This window comes from Pristis pectinata, chromosome 10, assembly GCF_009764475.1.
Source record: "Pristis pectinata isolate sPriPec2 chromosome 10, sPriPec2.1.pri, whole genome shotgun sequence".
NCBI lineage: Eukaryota > Metazoa > Chordata > Chondrichthyes > Rhinopristiformes > Pristidae > Pristis > Pristis pectinata.
In genome coordinates, this window is record NC_067414.1 from 29450604 (window position 1) to 29472649 (window position 22046).

The 22046-nt window shown below is 38.5% G+C and overlaps 1 protein-coding gene across 1 annotated transcript in view; it reads right to left on the reverse strand.

Moving 5' to 3' along the window:
• mdn1 (midasin AAA ATPase 1) overlaps positions 1–22046 on the reverse strand; it is a 148734-nt gene that overhangs the window by 60390 nt on the left and 66298 nt on the right. Inside the window, 16 exon segments of the mRNA XM_052024495.1 lie at positions 1221–1611; positions 2593–2804; positions 3599–3769; positions 4355–4481; positions 5883–6108; positions 8651–8861; positions 12782–12902; positions 13776–13930; positions 14541–14674; positions 15363–15484; positions 16430–16562; positions 16987–17100; positions 19626–19846; positions 20135–20337; positions 20642–20784; positions 21018–21226. Of these exon segments, the coding sequence (XP_051880455.1) occupies positions 1221–1611; positions 2593–2804; positions 3599–3769; positions 4355–4481; positions 5883–6108; positions 8651–8861; positions 12782–12902; positions 13776–13930; positions 14541–14674; positions 15363–15484; positions 16430–16562; positions 16987–17100; positions 19626–19846; positions 20135–20337; positions 20642–20784; positions 21018–21226 (2893 nt within the window).

Here is a 22046-nt window from a genome sequence, read left to right on the forward strand (position 1 = left end):
TGAATGAGGTAGGTTTTATGTCCACACTGAACCCAGTATCAAGGAGACAATTAATCAATCTTTAACAAAATTGATTGGAGGACTTCACCTCATGTCATTCCATGGAATATTTAATCACTCAAATTACTAGGTGTAAAGAAAGAGCTAAATTTGCCAGAAGTGATATTTGATTTAATTCTTTCAAGGAACGTTCTCCTCTTAACCCAAGTGGCAAACATTGCATGCAGCAACAACTTCCTTAGTCATGTCCACTGGTAAGCGTACACCTCTAGTCACACTTCCTCTTTCCACATTGGGGCGAGGTCCTTGCATGTCCTTCCTACACGTTCAGACAGTACTCTCTACCTGAAGGAGAGTCCACGTCGTCAACTGGATTCCAATACCCTCATTCCACCAAATGATCTTTCCCTTATAATGATGCCCAGTAAGTGTTACCGTCTGTTTGCCACAATCTCCCCCTTGCAAGCCGGAGAATTTGGCATGTGCACCCATATTCTCCCACCCACTGCGAGAACCCCTTCTGTGCTGCCCACTTCAAGATCCAGGTTACATCTGATCATTGGTGATCTTTTCAAAAAAATTAATTTAGTCAGTTAAGATTAAATTGGGAGTTGCACTTATGGAGTTTTCTCCCAAGCAGCTCAAAGTGTCTTGTGATTCAGTTGAGCTAAAATTGCTTTGTTTATTTTTAATCAGAAAGTGAATCATCTGTCAATCCTCAGTTTGATAAGTGAAGGTCATATCTTAGGTATTTGAATGTGGACGTCCTGAAGAGCTATACATATCCTTCCATGTATTCCTTGTATACCTTCTGACCTCTGTGAATCACCAAGTGCCTCATCAAAATCAAGTGTCTGTTAGTAGTCAAGTAAGCTGAGTTTTCAAGAGCAGCTGTCATGGGGAAGTGTTCAAACAAGAATTCATTTTTGAAATTATCATAACTTAAGCCCCCTCCATAAATATGCCGGTGTTAGCTCAGATCAAAATGCAATATAAACTTACAGATACAACAGGGCATAAGATAAAGCATCAACATACAGGGAAAAGAAACACAATTTTATGGAACACAAGTTGCCACAAATGTGCAACATTACAATGCTCAGCATCTCAAACTGTATGACTGTCAATTATTCTGTGAATGGTCGAACTATTTTTGATAAAAATTTATGGCAGTCAGCTGTTCCACTGAATAAATCATGATAAAAATTATGTAGACTGACCTCCTCGTTAATATAATTCAGCTTGTACATCTTTTTAACAGCAGGATCAAACTTGGTCTGAGGTGTCCAAATCAGAATCTGCAGCAACCCCAAGTATACCCATAGACAGCCACTCTGGGCCTGCCTGGAAAGACTTGCAAGGTCCTTTTCTTTACCCAAAAATTCCTGTATGCACGTCACAAAAAGTGAAACAACATCTTCAGGAAGTGCTCCATGCCCCGCCAGACATTTGAGCGAACTCAGAACAGAGTCACAGGCCGTGTCGTTTTTGTCAAAGACAAGTTGGTCGCACATCTTTAAGTATTCCTCCTGAATTTCTCCCGGCAAAAGATCCTTCACTGCCTGGAGCTGTTTATGTAATATGATGCACTGCAATCTGGAATCAGTAAACCTGCAAACAAAACACCAAATTCCTCAAGTGTTTCAAGAACTTGCAAACGTTATATAAAATGATACAAGTTGGCCCTTAACCTTCAATAACTGCGTTAATTCAAATATAGCATCACAAAATTACTTCAGGACATGTGTCCATCATTAACGGTGATGTTTAACTTTCTATTGAAAAAGAACTTTGTAAAAAAAAAGTCAGCATCAGTAACACAGTAAAATTCCCAAATACCCAGTATATTCCAACCAGCAATAAATGAGCTTCCTTTCATTTAAAATGCTAAATTACAAAAATCTGACTACAGGTGAAAAAACCTATTCTGTTAGACCTTACACGCACTGCACAGAACTATTTAGGATAATTACCTGAAATGAAAACCATTCTAACATTAATAAATAAATTCACAAATGGAAGTGAGGACTGATGAAATGGATTTAAGAATACAGTGGAGCAGCAATTAACTAGATCAGTTTCTCATTTCATCCATTTTCTGATGAAATTCTGTATAGGACCATATAAAATTGATAACTCTCAGTTATCAAGACCTCCCCGCTTCAACTAATGTCAGATTGCAAATTCAAAACCAGACAGGGCAACAATGACTGGACCAGGCTAAACTTCATGTGACGATGTAGTCCAGGTAATAAACAATGTTTGAAATGTCTTCTCATTTTCTCATGGTTTTCCTGCATATTTCATGACTAAAGCTAAAGTTAGGAATGTAGTATTTCACTTGTATGAGAACTTCAACTTTCACTCCTTCATGGTAGGGAAATCTCCCTTTCTACCGTGTTTCCACTAACAATGCAATATAGATTTGGGGTTCATCTGAAAGGAACAATCACATGTCCTTTTCAAGCACTGTGGTAAAGATTTCCTTTCACTTGCTTCCAGTACATTCTCCTAAAATCCCTTTGAAGATATCCCAGCACCTTAATAACTTTTCCAATGTAATGAAGAGGAGTCAGATGTAACTATTCATACCCGAATTCTGCAAAGGAATTAACAGCCATGTTTGTCCATAATATGGAGCTGACTTCTTGTAACTGCCTAGTCCGTTCCTGCCATTCTCCCAGAGTGACATGGGAAGCCGTTGCCCCACCAATTCCTTCAACAGCCTCGCGATTATCTTGACCACCAATCAGAACCTCAAAGAAGCATTTTGACTGGACAGCTCGACACAAAACAGCAGGCCCCTGTCCAAGGAAAGTGAAGAGATAAAAAGTACTTTTAAGTGTTGAGGCTGCAAGGATGCCCATGAACTTCCAAATAGCCTGTCACTTCAATTCTCCATCCACTCTCATCCAGACCTCCTAGTCTGTGACATCTGCATTATTCTAAAGCTCAAAGCAAGTTTTAATAATAGCATTTCATCTTAATTTGGCATGTTGCTGCCTTTGGACTACATATAGAATTCAACAACTTCAGATATCCAACCCTTTCCTCTGTGTTAGAACTGTTAAGTGTTAAGTAGGCTCAGTGGTCAGAAAGGGGTTAATAACTAAGTCTGTAAACAGTCGCACATTAAAATTTCAATTGTAGAAAAGCTGTAGGTCGTAATGTTGCAGAGGTTAAACTGAATAGTCTTTGTTCCAGAGATCACATGGGGGGCAAAAAATGGATTAAACAAATGTTGAAGCTGTCTAAGTGTGGGGTCATGAAAGGAGATAGAAGTAGTTACAGTGGAGAAATGGTACAGATTCGAAAGTCATGACAATTGGACATTAAATCAAAGGACAATGCAGAGACAGTCAGGGTGGGGTGGTGGTGAGAAACAACTGATGTCATCCACAAACAAATATACCTTGGATACAAAATGGCAAGTCTCTAAGCTCTAGAGCTCAAGTTGAACATCACTGCTGCTCTTAAAATCACCGAGTACTTTCAGATGGAATAAGCATTATTTGTACAAACACTGTTTTACCATATATCAAAAGATACCCAAGTGGCAGCCTCCATACAAGGTTATTTACAAAGAAAGAAAACAAACCTTTAAGGATTTGTCTGAGAAAGTTTCCTGCACCCAATCATTTTCTACAGACTTTGGAGATTTCCATGTCAGCCAATACTCAGGATCTGTTGACACTGAACTAGTCCAACATGCTCCAAAGACAGCTGATATCAGTTCTGAGCATAGCAAATTTAATTCTTCACCAGGAACCTGAAACATGAAGTTAATTTAAGAATATATGAACAAACAGCCACAAGTAAATATTCACTTTTTGTAGCCATTTCCTTTTTCCAAAAGGGATGTATACATCTTTTTAGAGAAGAATTTTCCTCAAGTGAGGAGATTGCTGAGTGGGCTGAATGATAAATACCATCCTTTTAGAAGCTTCAACAACCAGAAGTTTTGGGAATTAATTTTGTGTTCATGCATGCATACTAAAAATAATTTAGAAATAATTAAAAATAATTAAATTTTTTAACTAGTTTGAAAGTTTCCGGATATCCGTCACATTTGACTGAAAGGTGAGGGTGCAGGTTTGCCTGGTGTCAAAGTATATTTCAGCTGTGGGGACTGTTTAGGCTTACCCAGCTGACTGTTTTAGATTGCACATGGCCCTGCTGCCTTACTGGGCTTTACAGAATGGGCCCTGCATGCTTATCCAGCAAGTTCAGCTTCCAAATGCAAATTGGTAAACATACCATTCCATTCAGTGGCTAGGCAGTTGAAGCATTTTTTTTGGGTCAACAAAACACCATATCCCAGCATTTTGAAGTGGAATTTGAACTTTCTACTCACTTCTGTCTGTATCAAATACCAAAATTCTCGAAGACCTTGAGCACTGGCTGGAGTTGATCTTGTGCAGAATGTTACTAATTGACATAGTTCTGCATAAACCTTTGACCTATCTGGTTTAACTCTGCTTCTGTAGAAGATAATGTGAAAAACAAAGACCAAATTATTCAATTACAATCTACTGCTTAAAATGTGCAGTGCTCTTAAAATTTGTTGCATGTACTGAGGTTTTCTTTAGTTTTCAATAATAGAATGATGGATATTGCTTCATATGCGCTTCCACATATAAAAAGGCAACAACCAATGTGTTCAGCCAATGAATAACCTACATGGCTGAAGCTATATTGGGTACATAGATCCACACATTTACTTTGGCACTACAGAAAACCCAAAGCATCCTCCACAATCCCATGTTAACTGAGCTGTGGTCTGCAACTTTGAGAGCTTGAAAGCATACCATCCAACTGTTTTAATCATTTTAAAATTAAATTCAAAGATTGTATTTTTCCCAAACTTCCAGATTTGCTTTCAGTACTAAAAAGTTTAACCTAAACATTCCACTGTATGACACAGTTGCAGCAAGAAAATTTATAATCATACATTTTAAAATACCATTTATCGAAAGAAACCCTGGGCCATAAAAATCAAACCAGAATGAATGATCAAGGGCATATTCAAGGATAAGAGTGACAGGGCCAAGTCTCTGCCAATACAACATTCAATCTTTACTTCAAATTCTTCAGCTCAGCTGACTTAGTATGACTTAAATGACAGGTGACTTAAGCGTTTGTGCTTTCCTGGCCAGGGGCAGGTGGAGAATTACAACACCCATCTTGCAAAAGCCAGAAGTAAACAAATGTAGGAAGTTCGTTATTATTATTATTAAAATCTCAGTGGAAAGATGTTCTACATTGTTATCCCTCTTTTGAAAATTTTCTTTGCGATGCAACTTAAAAATTATATGCAACAACAACCTACAAAAAAAAGTCTAATTTTACCCCAAAAAGGGTTCTTTTCCCCCCACCTTACACAAAGCTATATTTCACATTGAGTAAAAACCTCTGCTGGATATTAAAGAAAATTTGTTGTATAATCGATGGGTGCCTTGCCACCAACAATTTAAAACTTGGGTCTGCAAGATTGGGATACCCCACTGCACGTAATTGGACTGCAGGGGGCGGGGGGGGTGTCAATGTTTTATCACAATAAAGCAAGCTATGGGAGCTGTACGTGGGGTTTAAGAGGGTGACAACTTTAAAAATCAGAGGTTGGCCTTTCACAGGTGAAGGAAACACTTTCACTAACACTTGTGCAAACACCAAATCAAGTCAATTGTATATTTCAACTATTGTTAAGGAGTTAGGTAACAGATTACATGTGATCTCATGCAATGTAGGAACAGATTTGATGGGCTAAATGGCTATTCATATGCCTATACTTCTGTTTGCCACCTTCCTGCTATTAACTGCCTTTTGGTTTGTGACAGTTGTAAGAAGTATGTTTAGCAGCTAATAACTTATTTTTGGCTTACCCAGATATTAAGGATAGATCCAAGAGGTCTGCCAGCACTTTAAACTTGCAAAGTAATGCCAAATATTCCACTGCAGGCCACAGCTGAATATTACTCTGTAACTGATTCAAACAATCCTCATCCAGTTGAGATGGTGTAGGCTCAATACTTTTGGAGTCAGAAGAATTTAGAAGGCCCCGAGATTTCATCATTGAAGTTAGAGAGTTTACCGCACACTGTATTTCATCTGTAGCAGTAGAGATTTATACCACAGAAGTTTAATATCAACTACTTAGGAATCAATAATTTGAAATAAACATTTGCAGTATTTTCTCAGCCAGTAGTGATCTCAGCTGTAACAAACTCAATCCCTCATCAACCAAGATTTGGTTTCAGAACTGCTACATATTAGCATTAATCATCAAGGACCTCAAAAACATACATTTCTGACCTCTCCTTTTCAGTTGCCCATTTACAATTCTGCATTACCCTCACCCTTCTGTGAAGTGCTGTCTCTATCAGGTCTTAGCTGCACTTCATATAGTAAATATTACTTATGAAGGAGCCAGCTTGGACCAAGTTTGGTCACTCAATGGAAATCCATTGACAAAAGAGAACTCCAGAAACAAACCGTAGGACATCTTTAATCATGACCCAACTGATAACAAAAAGAAAAAAAAATGTGGAAAAAGAAGTTAACATTTCAGATCTGGGATCCTTTATTTTCTGCTTTTATTTCTGATTTCCAATATTTGGAGATTTTTTGATTTCTGTTTTTAACAGCAAAAGAAATTACAAGGATTGGTCTGGAAATGTTGTTAAGAGTAGAAATAATATTTAAGCTTCAAGAACCTAAGTAAAACCTCAAATCATTAAAGATGCAGCTTAAATACAGTTTTGAATTTGATTCAAAGATTAAATCAAACAGAAAATCCACAAATAGCACGTCGTGCAAGATACTTTTTGAAAGAGCTAAACAGCGAATAGGAAATAGTAGTCAAGTCTAAGTTGGGTTATTTGAAAGAACTTTTGGAAGGCAGAATGACAAGTAGAGTGGATGCTTCCAATGAGAATTCATAAGTTCCATAATAAGTGGAAGGTCTGAAGCAGTTTAAAGGAGGTACTTGCATTGAAAGAGCAGAAATGGATATAATTTACATTCAAGGCTTAAGTTTATAAAAGTGGGGCAGAGAAAGCATGAATTAGGAATAAGAGGCTGAAATGAATGAACAACTGATGCAAGCATGTTTTGTTCCAGTAATGTTCAGCCATGGAGGATGGGTTTAAGTATGGGACTTGACTCTTATTCACAAACTTTCACTACCCATTACTTTGGAAGACAAACAAAGGTGACAAACTCAAAAATCAAATCAAAAACTTGCCAATCTCAGTCAGCAGTTCTACAAGTACAAAAGTTCTCCATTGAACTCAAACTCAATGTAGGGAGATTGCAGTCAAAATTAGATATGGTATTCACTAAAGTTCTGCATGCCAAACAAGCAGCTAGACCTTGTACGTCCTTCATAAAACTAAATCCTTCATAAAACTAAATCTTATGTCTGGGTTTAACCAGATATGTATTACCTTGCTTAATAAAAGTCTCATTTCAAAAGGCACAGCTCATCAGTGAAGCCATTTGAAGTAGCAGATATAGATTGTGCTCATATTACTCAAAACTGAATACAAAAACAGAAAGCCAATAGCATTCAGCATTTAGGGAAGAGAGTTGTAATAATTGTAAATCTATTCATTTAAATTTCTTCATCAATTTGTTAAGTTCTTGCCAAATTGAACAAGGGAAAGTGTCTCAGGAAAGATCAGATAATGAGGTTGGAATAGACCAAATAGCTGCCACCGGCTGCAGGCTTCAAATATACAATGATCCTGTTGGATTCAACTATTTTGATTAGTTTTTGTTTTAAAAAAACATGTATAGTGGTTAATACACCTTAAGTGGCTGCACAGGAATGGCCACTTCCAAGCTTACTGGTTCGTCCATCAGGTGAATGTGTTTTCTCATTGGTTGGTTTGGCCACAGGTATCTAATAGGTTTCCTGATTGGACTATTGTTAGCTAAGGAGTACCTCTTATCTCAGGTATAAAAGGTGTCATTTTTTGTTAATCACTCTCTTGCTCTCTCCCCACTCCACCGCACCACCCCCCCCCCCCCCCACCCCAGCCCTCATCTTTAGTTCCTTTGTCTCAGCTCATCTCCCAGTAGTAAGGTAGTGCCATGCGCTCTGTGACTGTTTCTTTGTTTTAAATTCTTTCTAATAAAACTTGGTGAAGCACCAAGTTGTTCTCAACTCATTCTTGGACTCCTGAAAGAACCTGCAGATTTGAAAATAACCAGATCCAACGATCCCAAATGTGGATAGGGAAGTTTCACATGTACAAACTGAATAGTCTTTGATTAAGGTATCTTTATAAGATATCCTTATTAGTCACATTTATAATCGAAACACAGTGAAATACATCTTTTTGCATAGTGTTCTGAGGGCAGCCCACAAGTGCCGCCACGCTTCCAGTGCCAACATAGCATGCCTACAACTTCCTAACCTGTACATCTTTGGAATGTGGGAGGAAATCGGAGCACCCAGAGGAAACCCACACAGACATGGGGAGAACGTACAAACTCCTTACAGACAGTGGCCGGATTTGAACCCGGGTCGTTGGCGCTGTAAAGCCTTACACTAACCGGTAATTCTATTTTGTAACCAAATCAATGAATGGAACATAACAATAAGATGGTCAATTAGATTATGTTTCTAAACAAAAATGAAACATACCAGTGTCAGATCCTGCAAGGTAATTTGCTCGAAGTACAAGACCCCAAGCCAACAGCAAGTCCTTCTTAATATTCCAGTCAGTGGCAACTGTTTTTATTCTACAAAGTTGCTCTTTCCAGGCCACGTCTGTCATTTTTGGTCTCAGACTGAGCACATCCAAGGCCGAACTTATTGTCTTGAGATTAGATGTACATTCCACAACAGATTCAACCTAAGGAGGAAATATCCATTTTCAAGAGCATCAAATGAGTGCCAGAGTCTGGTATTATATACTACTATTATTGCTTTAAGTAGTAAAGTACAATAAGTAATCATTGTGATTAAACCAATGTTTTACATAATCAACTCCCCTTCAAGTTAATTTTGATAAATGTATCCTTCCACATCAACTAAGAGTCTGTCCAAAACAACCAACCTGCAAGCACGGCATCAAATCTGCAAGGAGGTAGTGCTGGGTCTCAAAGAACATTAAGGTGGATAAGTCCCCAGGGCCAAATGGGATATACCCCAGGTTATTGAGAGATGCAAGAGATGAGATTTCTGGGGCCATGGCCAAGATCTTTGTATCCTCTCTTACCACAGGCAAAGTCCCAGAGGACTGGCAAGTAGCTAATATCATTCCATTATTCAACTGAAATAGGGATAATCCTGGAAACTACAGACTGGCAAGTCTCACGTAAGCAGTAGGGAAGCCACTGGAGAAGGTTCTTAGGGATAGGATTTATGAGCATTTGGAAAACCATGGCCTAATTAGGAAAAGTCAACATGGCTTTGTGCGGGGCAAGTAATGTCTTACTAATTTGACTGAGTTGAGGAGACGACAAAGGTGATTGATGAAGGTGGAGCTGTGGACGTTGTCTACACGGATTTTACCAAGGCGTTTGACAAGGTCCCTTGTGGGAGGCTCATCCAGAAAATTAAGATGCACGGAATGCACAGGTGAATTGGCCTTTTGGATTCAGAATTGGCTTGCCCATTGAAGACAGAGGGTAGTAGTGGATGGGACTTAGTAGTGGATAGTTCTGGCTGGAAGTCTGTGACTAGTGGTGTTCCACAGGGATCCGCACTGGGACCTCTGCTGTTTGTGATATATATAGATGACCTGGATGAAAATGTAGATGGGTGGTACAAAGATTGGTGGTGGATAGTGTAGAAGATTGCCAAAGGATACAGCGGGATATAGATCAGTTGCAGATATGGGCAAAGAAATGGCAGATGGAGTTTAATCCTGCCAGATGTGAGATGCTGCACTTTGGAAGGTCACAGGTAAAAGGTACAGTACACTGTTAATGGCAAGATCCTTAACAGTGTTGATGTACAGAGGGATCTTGGGGTCCAAGTCCATAGCTCCCTGAAAGGCTGCACAAATTGATAGGTGGTAAAGAAGGTGTATGGCATGCTCGCCTTTATTAGTCGAGGCATTGAATTCAAGAGATAGGAAGTTATGTTGCAGCTTTATAAAACTCTAGTTAGGCCGCACCTAGAGTATTGCATTCAATTCTGGTCACCCCATTATCGGAAGGGAGGCTTTGGAGAGGCTGCAGAAGAGGTTTACCAGGATACTGCCTGGATTAGAGGGCATGTATTACAGGAGAGGTTGGACAAACTTGAGTTGTTTTCTCTGGAGTGGTGGAGGCTTAGGGGAGACCTGACAGAGATTTACAAGAGGCATAGGTAGAGTAGACAGTCAGTCAGTATCTTTCTCCCAGAGTCGAAATGTCTAATACTAGAGGGCATGCATTTAAAAGGTGAGAGGGGTTAGGGTTTAAAAGGGAACAAGTTACAAATGTTTTTTTGTTTATACAGAGACTGGTGGGTACCTGGAATGTGTTGCCAAGGGTAGTGGTGGATGCAAGATGGAGGCATCCAAAATGCTCTTAAATAGGCATATGAATGTGCAGAGAATGGAGGGATTATGGACAATGTGTAGGCACAAAGGATTAGTTTAGTTAGACATTTAATTACCAGTTTAATTAGTTCAACACAACATCATAGGCTGAAGGGCCTGTTCCTGTGCTGTACTGTTCTAAATGAACAAATTGCTTGTATTTCCTTTTTCTGCATGAAGAGAAATTTGTATGTCATCTGCAGTTCCAATTTGTAAAAGACAATTTAATGGCATTATGCCTACGTATTACTGCCACATGGAAACATTTGAGACTACAACATTATTTCCATTTACTCCAAAATGAGCTGCAGCTTCCCATTTTCAAAGATCACCACTTCCTTATGATAACCACTCATTTCAAATGAACTTGCAGCACTCTGAAGAAGCCAGCCATGTTTAGTTTTCAGCCAAACAACACAACAGGTAGAAATGGAGCAGTAATAACAAGCTACTTCTGCAAAGTTTCTCCAAGTTTCTTTTATTATTCAAATCATTTGCTTCTATCCCTTCATAATTCAAAGGATGAATGTCATGCATCCAAGTTTGCTGATAAGAAAGCTAGATGGAAAAGCAATAGGCCAAAAAGAAAATGCCAAGTCAAACAAGTGAGATGACTGCATTTGCAATATAATGTGGAAAAATTAGCATTTATTCATTTTGTAATAAAAATATAGAATTAAATGGGAAGAAATGTTGGTGCACTAAGAGGCAAGAATGCACTTGGATAGGAGTCACAGTTAATGTGCAGGTACGGCAAGCAAAAAGGAATGCAACTGGTACCTTGTACTCCAACTACTCTGCAAGAAGGGCCAGGTGCAAGGCATTGAACAGGGCTCGAGTGAGATTACACCTGTGTGTGCAGTTTCCATCTCAATATCCATGGAAGGAGATGCTTGCCTATGAGGTGCTATAGCCTTGAAAGGAGAGATTGAGTGGGACTGGCCTACATTCAATAGCATTAACAAGAATTAAACCTGATGTTAAGGGATTTAGAGACAAATGAGATACTGAGATTCCAGAAGCTGGAAAGTCTAAAGAGTAAGGGATCTGCTATCTAAGTTTGAGTGAAAGTTTTCTATCTCTAAAGACTGTGGACACTTAATTGTTTAAGCCCAAAAATCAATAGATTTGGAGACAAGCATCAAGGTAAGTGGGTGATATCAACTTGGAGTAAAGGATTAGCCATGAACATGTTGAATAATGGAACAGGCTTGAGGAGCTTTTGACAAACTCCTGCCTTTTATGATTGCATTCTTAATATGTTCCTTGATATGTTTTTTTTTTACTTTTAGGAAAAAATAATCCTTAAACTAAAGTTTAAAAGGGGGAAAAGGTTAGATGGAAATGCCTTCTGCTGGTTGGCGATTCTTGGACTAGAGCAGGCAGTATAGAAAATGACAGCTAACATTAGGAAGAACTTTTACGGAGGGGCTGATAAAATTTAACAACTTTCCCCACAGATGCTACATCAATGTTTAATTTTACTTCTGATGGATAAATTTTGGGTAAGCAAAGAAATAAAGGGATTTGATGAAAAAGGCAGGCAATCAAGTTAACCCTTGCCAACCATGATTTTATTTAATGGAAGAAATGGCACAAGGGTCTCAATAGCACTTTGTTAGGAACAGAAGGCTAATTTCTCTGTATTTCATTGACAATTATAATGTATTAATATATATTAATTGTCTATGTAACTAATTAATTGTGTTAATACACTTTAAATTCAAGTCTCTTCAATTGGTAATTTCATTTAACTTCTTTTATAAGACATTTTTAAGATGGTCTTGAAAGAACTTAGACTGATGGGCCAAATGGGAGAGGTATCTCCTATTTACCCAGTTGATTATCTCTCTTCCATTTCACTGTGATTAGAAAACAGTTTCATTCACATAGACCATGCATGACTATTTTTCAGATGCTAATGAAATTTGAGTGCATCAGGAATGTTACAACATTGAAGGATGCTATTTGGCCCATTAGGTCTGTACTAGCTCTGTGCAACAGCAATCCAACTAGTCCTGCACTCCTCAACCTTTTTTTTAAATTGTTTTCTCCTTTTCATGACTTTTCTTTGCTTTTTATTTCAGAAGCTCATATGACAGGCAACCTTTTTCAGAATTGCTGGTAGTGCAGGAAAATATATATTTTTAAAAATGTACTCTAGCTTCTAGTTGAACCACTATGCTGCCACATCCCACAGATACTCCATGAACAAAAACAACCTGATATTAGATTCCACTGACCTTGAACGGAGGGGGGAAACCCAGCGATTTCTGCATTTTCTTTACACCGTATGTTATTCCACTTGGACTAGCCAGATGACTTTGAAGGTTAACTGAAATTGTGTGAATTTCTTGAGAAATTCTAATTTAAAAACAAACAGCACCATAAATAAACTTCTTAAAACATTTGGTCACACAAGAACATTTTAAAGAATTAATTTGGATAAAAGAATAATATTTTTCAGTTCGTCAAAAAATAAACATGTCTACAAATAATCATTCTGGAGCTGTGGAGGGAAACCAGGAAAATGATAATTCTGGTGAAGAAACCCATTCTTCATGCACTTCTCCTAAATGCACAGAAAAATAGGTCTCCTCACCAGCAGATTTGTTGGACCTTTGATAGCAGTCTCACCCAAGAAGGTACAAATCCCAAATCAAACTAGGGCACTCCTAAATGACTCTCTGCAAACCAATCCCTGGATATGCCAGAATCTTCTGAAACATCTTCCTTTGGACATTGGATGTAGTACGCTTCCAAATTCTATAGACACTACTGTCATATTTCCCATGGGTCTAATTGCTCCTCAATTATACAGTTTTCTTTGCCAGACCACAGACAGGCAAGTGATATCAATGCAAGCAAACTTTTTTAAAATTATTCTTTACATTACATTTGCTCCACATAAATTTGTTAGTGACTCTAATTACAATCAAATTTTAGTTAGCAAGCATGTAAAAATTAATAATTTGTTGTTTGAGCAATTAAATGGAATCAACCAAATAAAGACCTTAAACCTTGAATGAGGAAAGCACTTAAATATGGAATTCTTAACGGATAAGGTAAGATCTTTTAGTCACATGTACATCGAAACAAACACATAGTGAAATGCATTTTTTGTATAGTGTTCTGGGGGGCAGCCCGCAAGTGTCGCCACGCTTCCGGCGCCAACATAGCATGCCTTCCTAACCTGTACATCCAAGGATCAAAATGGTAAATACTACTTATCCGTACTGAGAAATGCAAGACAATTGTTGGAGGTGATCCTTCACGAGATGTTTCATGACCCAATGCCAATGGAGTGACAGCAGTGCTATGCCTTCAGAATCCGAAGTGACTCTATCTGAAACCACCCAGAACCGATCTCTCCACAGAGTGTTGCATAGAACCTAAAAGATATCAGAAAGTTGTTAATGTCACAGAGAAATGCAATTTCTTAGTCTCATCTCCAAAACAGCATCCTCAATGAAATTAAGTGGTCTGCAACTACTCAACCATTCCAACAGAATCACTTTCAATATTTTTTAAACAGCAGTTACAAAAATGTGATCCAAATTTGTAGCACAAATTAACTGTTCTCATTGTAATTACATGATTACCAGGCACCTCCAAGATCCTAAGTTCTTACTGCAGATAAAAAGTACACAAACTAACCTGAAGTACACGTAACCTGAAGTACACGTTTTGCCATTTAATTATAAAACCAAAATATTATGAGGTAATGTACGACTTAAAGCTGTACTACTTCTGCATGTTGTAATATAATAACTGCTTTAACACACAGCTCAAATGCTACACATCACCGTTACAGTTTGACTTATTTGTGTAGTCATAACCAAGTTTAATTATGAAAATTAACTGCAAGCCAGTTATCTTTGCACTCTTCCTCTCCAAGATTTACTGTTTGTTGATTCTTTTGCACATGATATACTTCTAAACAAATTCAATTACAAATAAACATGCACAACATGCAAGTCCAAAGTGTCAATCCACACATACTTCATCGAAGACATCATCTTCTAGGTGATAAAACTGAGATTTTATGCACTGTAGCACACAGGCATCCCAAACTTCAAAGAAAACAGCAAGATGAGCCAAGGCTGGGTGAGGCAGATTTTCGAAATTTAGCATCCCTTAAAAAAAAGCATTAAAATTTTAGGCTTGTGCATTTAATTCTCCATCAGTAGCCATTTCTAGACAATTTGAATAGAAATACTATACACAGTATTCAACTGTATTAAATAGAAGTATTGTAAATATTATCAGGAAAAGTTTTTCTTCATTTCCACACCCAGTTGTTTCATAGCATATAGGAAGTTCACTACACTTATCTGAAAGACCAGGACTATTGATCTGGAAAGATGTTAGGATCCTAACAAAAAGCTAGGAAATTCAAATTCAAGCAATTAAAAAAACTCAATAACATGACCAACATTCAGGGAAGGAAATCTCGCATCCTTACCCATTCTAGCTTAACTCACTCACTCCAAACTAACCAACACAGCTGATTCTTAACAGCCCTCTTAAATGACCTAGTAAATGACCAAGCTAGCTAGTTCAGAGGAATTTGGGGATAAGCAATAATTGGTGGCTTTGCAATAATTGATGAATGAATAAAACAAAAAAAAAAGCAGCACTGCAATCTTAGAGATTCTCCAAAGTTTCAAACTGAGATTAGACAGATGCCAATTCCAATTTCCACCCATCAGATCCAATAAATGTTCAGAAATGACTAAAGATTTTTTTTCATGCATCACTTACACTGCAGATGACAAAGCGCAAGGTTCTATCTTCCGACTTGATATATTTTAAAGTTATTACCTTTATGAAATGCTATAGAGATCCTTAAAGCACTGCGTCTTCCTGATTTTTTTGCAGCTTCAGATGCCAGTGTTGTCTTCTCTATATATCCCCTTTCCTCTCTGTTCATTAGAAATGTCATCCTATAAAATTGAACCAAAATTTAAACAATGAAAAGATCATATTATCATAGCCATAGGAGGATTGTCACTTTACACTGCTTCACAAACATATTTAAATCTCTGCTCCATGCAAATTGGTGGAGCAGCATTCAGCTACTGCAGAACATTCCATCATACTCCTGACTTGCACCTTCTTGTGGTGGTAAAGAGCTTGTGTGGAGAGCCAAAATGTCAGTCATTCCCTGCAGAATTCCCAGTCTGTCTTGCACCATGTAAAAATATCAGCTGTGCAATACAATTCCTGAGCAACTGTGACTTCCAGACATTCATGTGGGGCTTGGAGGATTATGTGAAATTTATCAGCATCTATGAAGGAGCCATTGTTATCTTCTCTTCGTGAAGACGGTCATTACCTGAAATTTGTATGGCACAAACTCATCACCTATCAACCCAAATGCACGGATCTTTTGCAGATGGGTGCAGTCACTTCATTATTTTAAGAAAAGCAGATGGAGCAGGACAAATGCAAATCAGCAAAACACCCCATTTCTCACCTTGCAATGAAAGAAACAGGTCAATAGATCTGCACCTAGGATGCTGCCTTCAGGAACTCTGGGACTGATAGCATTGTGGCTCAAATAACTGACCTCCAGCAATTTTCTTGTGCTAGGAATGGTCCCAGCCAGTACAGATTTTACTTGTTAATCCCGTAACTTTTATAAAGGCTCCTTGATGTCCCACTCTGAAATCAGGTTGTCATTGGCAATGGCAGTCATTCTCATCTCACTGCTAGAATTCAGCACTTGCACCTATATATTTATATTAAAACTTCAAGTTGTAATGAAGATCTGGAACAAAGTAGTCCTAGAAGAACTCAAAATTGACAAGCGGATTCCATTGCAAGGAAGGAAAATGACATTAGCTTCAATGAAATCAAAACGTCTGAATGAAAGAAATTCCAGTTACCTGTTAGCAACGGAGCTAAGCTGTGCTTGAAGCTCTTTCAAACGATGCTCCCCATTTTCAAAAGCCATAGAATGAAACAAAATAACCAACTGCTGCTGATTCCATCGTGGGTCCAAAGGAACTGAGGCAACCTCTGGTGGGGAGCAGTGGAGGAAATGCAATCACAGATTAGATTGGTTCTACAATAGGCCACATTATTCCACCTTTTCCAAAGCTTATGGAGAAAACAGTCTGCATTAACCAATGTGCTTACAGTCTTGGCATTCCTTCCCACACACTTCTGTTGCTTGATCCCCATCAAAATTTAAATTTCTGAATTTCCACCCAATGCTCCTTCTGCCAAATTGTGTGTAGGACCCCAAATTCATAAACTTGCTACTTTTCAGTACAAAAAAAAATTACAATTAATATGCAAGTGCTTTAATGAAAGAATCTAATTTCATGTTGTTCATTTCCATTCTCCAACTTGATTACTCCCTATTCTCCAAAAATGTTAATTTATCAAACAATATAATGAACAGATATCAAAAGATCCCCGTTAATCTGGAATACATTACCATTTGCATTAAGCTGCAGTTGCTGAATAACTTCTTTCATTCCTGTAGGAAGTGCACTGGAATAAACTGCAGTGAGACCTTTAGACCCTGCTTCCAGTTGTGTAAACACCAGGTCTGTGGGTTTAATTTACATAAAAGCCATAGAAATTAATCAAAATGGTTACAACTAAGAATATTCTATATGGAAACAACTCTCCACTTATAGAACTGCAATTTTAAAAAAAAACAAGTTTTTCAGTGTATTCCCTTTGTAACTCATAACCTGTTTTGCAAATGTGTTTGAAGTCCAAAAATCAGAGTTCAAATAGTGCTTCTCTACTTAGAAAACACAGACATAGAAAACATAGAAAACCTACAGCACAATTCAGGCCCTTCAGCCCACAAAGCTGTGCCGAACATGTCCCTGTCTTAGAGACCCATAGCCCTCTATGTTTCTCAGCTCCATGTACCTATCCAAAAGTCTCTTAAAAGACCTTATCATATCCGCCTCCACCACCATTGCTGGTAGCCCATTCCATGCACTCACCACTCTGAGTAAAAAACTTACCCCTGACATCTCCCCTATACCTACTCCCCAGCACCTTAAATCCATATCCTCTTGTAGCAACCATTTCAGCCCTGGGGAAAAGTCTGACTATCTACCCGATCAATGCCTCTCATCATCTTATACACCTCGATCAGGTCCCCCCTCATCCTCCGTCACTCCAAGGAGAAAAGGCCGAGTTCCCTCAACCTGCTTTCATAAGGCATGCTCCGCAATCCAGGCAGCATCCTTGTAAATCTCCTCTGCACCCTATGGCTTCCACATCCTTCCTGTAGTGAGGTGACCAGAACTGAGCACAGTGTTCCAAGTGGGGTCTGACCAGGGTCCCATATAGCTGCAGCATTACCTCTCGGCTCCTAAATTCAATTCCACAGTTGACGAAGGACAATACACCATATGCCTTCTTAACCAGAGTCAACCCGTGCAGCTGCTTTGGGCGTCCTATGGACTGACCCAAAGATCCCTCTGATCCTCCACACTGCCTAGAAGTCCTACCATTAATACTATACTCTGCTATCATATTTGGCCTACCAAAATGAACCACTTCACACTTATCTGGGTTGAACTCCATCTGCCACTTCTCAGCCCAACTTTGCATCCTATCTATGTTCCACTGTAACCTCTGACAGCCCTCCACACTATCCACAACACCTCCAACCTTTGTGTCATCTGCAAACTTACTAACCCATCCCTCCACTTCCTCATCCAGGTCGTTTATAAAAAAATCACGAAGAGTAAGGGCCCCAGAACAGATCCCTCAGGTACACCACTGGTCGCTGACCTCCACTCTGAGTACGACCCTTCAACAACCACTCTTTGCCTTCTGTGGGCCAGCCAGTTCTGGATCCACAATGTAATGTCCCCTTGGATCCCATGCCTCCTTACTTCCTCAATAAACCTTACACGGGGTACCTTACCAAATGCCTTACTGAAATCCATATACACTACATCTACTGCTCTCCCTTCATTGATGTGTTTGGTCACATCCTCAAAAAATTCAATCAGGCTTGTAAGGCAGGACCTGCCCTTGACAAAGCTACGCTGACTATTCCTAATCATATTATACCTCTCTAAATGTTCATAAATCCTGCCTCTCAGGATCTTCATCAGCTTACCAACCACTGAAGTAAGACTCACTGGTCTATAATTTCCTGGGCTATCTCTACTCCCCTTCTTGAATAAGGGAACAACATCTGCAACCCTCCAATTCTCTGAAACCTCTCCTGTCTCCATTGATGATGCAAAGATCGCCAGAGGCTCCGCAAGCTCCTCCCTCGCCTCCCATAGCAGCCTAGGGTACATCTCATCTGGTCCCAGTGACTTATCCAACTTGATGCTTTCCAAATGCTCCAGCACCTCCTATTTCTTAAAACCTACATGCTCAAGATTTTCAGTCTGCTGCGTCATCACTACAATCACTAAGATCCTTTACCAAAGTGAATACTGAAGTATTCATTAAGTATCTCTGCTATTTCCTCCAGATCCATATACACTTTCCCACTGTTACACTTGATAGGTCCTATTCTTTCACATCTTATCCTCTTACTCTTCACATACTTGTAGAATGACTTGGGGTTTTCCTTAATCCTGCCCGCCAAGGCCTTCTCATGTCCTCTTCTGGCTCTAATTTCCTTAAGCTCCTTCCTGTTAGCCTTATACTCTTCCAGATCTCTAACATTACCTAGCTCTCTGAACCTTTGTAAGCTTTTCTTTTCATTTTGACTAGATTATAGCCTTTGTCCACCACGGTTCTTGTATCCTATCGTAACTCCACACAAATATCCCCTGAATATTTGCCACATTTCTTCCATACTTTTCCCTGAGAACATTTGTAAGTGTAAGTATTACCAATATAATGATGAAGAAACTTCAGTTAATCTATATAAAATTTAGATCGTAAACACAAATTTTAAGACTAGCTTACAAATTTAAATTCAACTTTGTGCAAGGTATCAACAGGCAATTTAATCTTCAGAATGTGGTATGGCTATTGGCAACTCCCATCATGCAAGAGAACTCACTAAATGGATTTCACTAAGCAGTAGGAATTGTATGACCAAATTTATATGGTTGAACACCAATAATGGTACTCTACCTGGCAACTGTTTGTGGGATTTTGCTATGTGGCACAACCATCTAGCTCTTAACAGCCAATCTTGATTAGATGCTTTCTCCGTTACCAGTCTGACAGCAGTAGGAACCAAATCAACCTCATCGGCTACTTGAGCTGCTGTCCTGTTGCCATGGAATGAAAGACGATCCATATTACAAGACTGCAAAACTATCTCCAGGTCAGTCAGAGTCAATGGTTGAAACCTCAGTTGGAGAAAGAACAGAAAAAAGATATATTACAAAAACAGCAATGGAGATTGTGATCTAATTTTGCTGGATTTTCTATAAATCCATATTGTTTCATAAGTCTTAATAACTGGAATAAAAGCAATCTTAGCAATTCAAAGTTTTCGCTTAGAACAATGTTTTATCGTATGTGTGAACATGATAGAGGTGTACCCTGACTTAAGTAAAATTCAAGCTGAAGAACTTTACCAGCATACTTTAGCCTTTCCCAAAATGACTACATACAAACAGTGGGTTCCCACCTACCTGTTATTGTTGAGGCCCAGTTGGTTCAAACAATAAGCAAGGACCTGCCCATCCCGATGGACCATGGACAGCATTGAATCCTCTACTGTTAGCATTGCTGATGGAATAGAATCTGGCCACAGCCCTAAGATAGTCAAGGAATGAGCCCGGAATTCAGGTGATGCCAATGTGAGCCCATGTTTCTCCACTAGTTCTTGTACTTGCTGCAACACAAACAGATTTTGTTTTGCTAATGATCCATTCTTTGTTTAAATGCTTTTATCTTAAACTCATGAATGTGGTTGCAACAAAAGATAGCAGAATTATTCAGATAGCTTTAAACTGATAAAACTTGCATTTAGCAGTAAAACTAAAGCTGGATGATTGGCCATATAAACATCAATAACATTAGGTACAACTCAAAATGTTGTATATGTAACAAAAACATTGTTTTAGACTCTAAAAAGCTAGTCATTCTTTAATCTGAATTTACAGAAATTCTGAACTACAAAAGTCTTTAACCCTTACCTTCTGGTGAGCTTGAGAAGTTTGTGAAGAAACAAACACTTCTGAGCAAGCTCGAAGGAATGCCTCTGGTAAACCAAGACCATGCTTCAGCTGCTGAACAATAAGAACAGCTGCCCGAAGGAGTGAAGTGATGGAGGTACTACCTTTGTGTTTAAAAATAAGTAACAAATTAAAAATATTTAAACCCACACTTGTCTGAAAAATTATTTTACAAGATTTAATTTGCTAATAAATCAAAACCAATGGTATCAAAGTAAATGCCCAAGCAAGCACAAAGCCTCAAATTAAATGCAAGAATACCATTAAATGATATGTCAGCTAGAACCAGTTTACTAAAAGCCACTAATTTGATTCATTTTAAAGTTAATGGTCTTACCTATTGCAATTTCTTTTATTTCCGAATACAATGCCATCAGCTCAGTACATGGATTGTCTCCCATAAGACCAAGCCCATGTAGCAGCATTTTCATATCATATTCATCCAAAGGATCTGCACTGTGTTCACCTGCGATATAAATTTCAATCCCACGATTCCTCATGGCTCGTGAGATTTCCCCGTGCACTGGGTCCATGGTCATAAAGAGCCTATTTCAAATTTTAAAAATGTCATTTAAAATTAAAGCTATAGTTTTAGGCACTGATAGTTCAAGGACAATTTCATTTTATTATAATTCATCCTAACTAATGGAAAACCACCTTAAAAAGACCAAGCCCAGAGAAATTGATGGATCCATGAGAAAGAAAAACCAGAGGTCAACAGAAACATTAAATCAAAAACTAAAGCATACAAAGTGGTAGGGACTAACTACAGACCGGAGGATTGAGAATGTTACTGGAATTAGCAGCGAGACACTAAAAAGTTAGCAAGGAGGAAGAAAATTGACTGAGAGAAAACTAACAAATAATATCAAAACAAGGGTTTCTTTTGATGAATAAAGAGGGTAGCTGGACCTTTAGTAGGCAACACTGGCAAATTAATAACAGGAAAGAAAATAGAAGTTAAAAAAAATTACTTTGTTGGATAAATAAATGTCTTTGTTGGAAGACACTGCAAATATCCCAAAGATATCAAATGGGCTAATTTCAAACAGCATGGATGAACTTAAAACAATTACCATCAGATGGGACAAGGTATAGGCAAAGCTAATGGGCCTAAAGGTAGACAAGTCGCTAGGACCTCATGGCCTGCATACAGAGATTTTTAAAGGAATCAGCTGCTGAGATAGCAGAAACATTGGTTAAAGTTTTTAAAACTTGAGTTAGAGGGTACCAGTGGATTAGAAAACCACAAATGTCACTTCCTTGTTTAAGAATGGAGAAGGATGAAAAGCAGCGGGCAACTGTAGGTCTGTTAGTTTAACATTTGTCGTTGGCAAGGTGCTGGAATCTATAATCAAGAAATAGC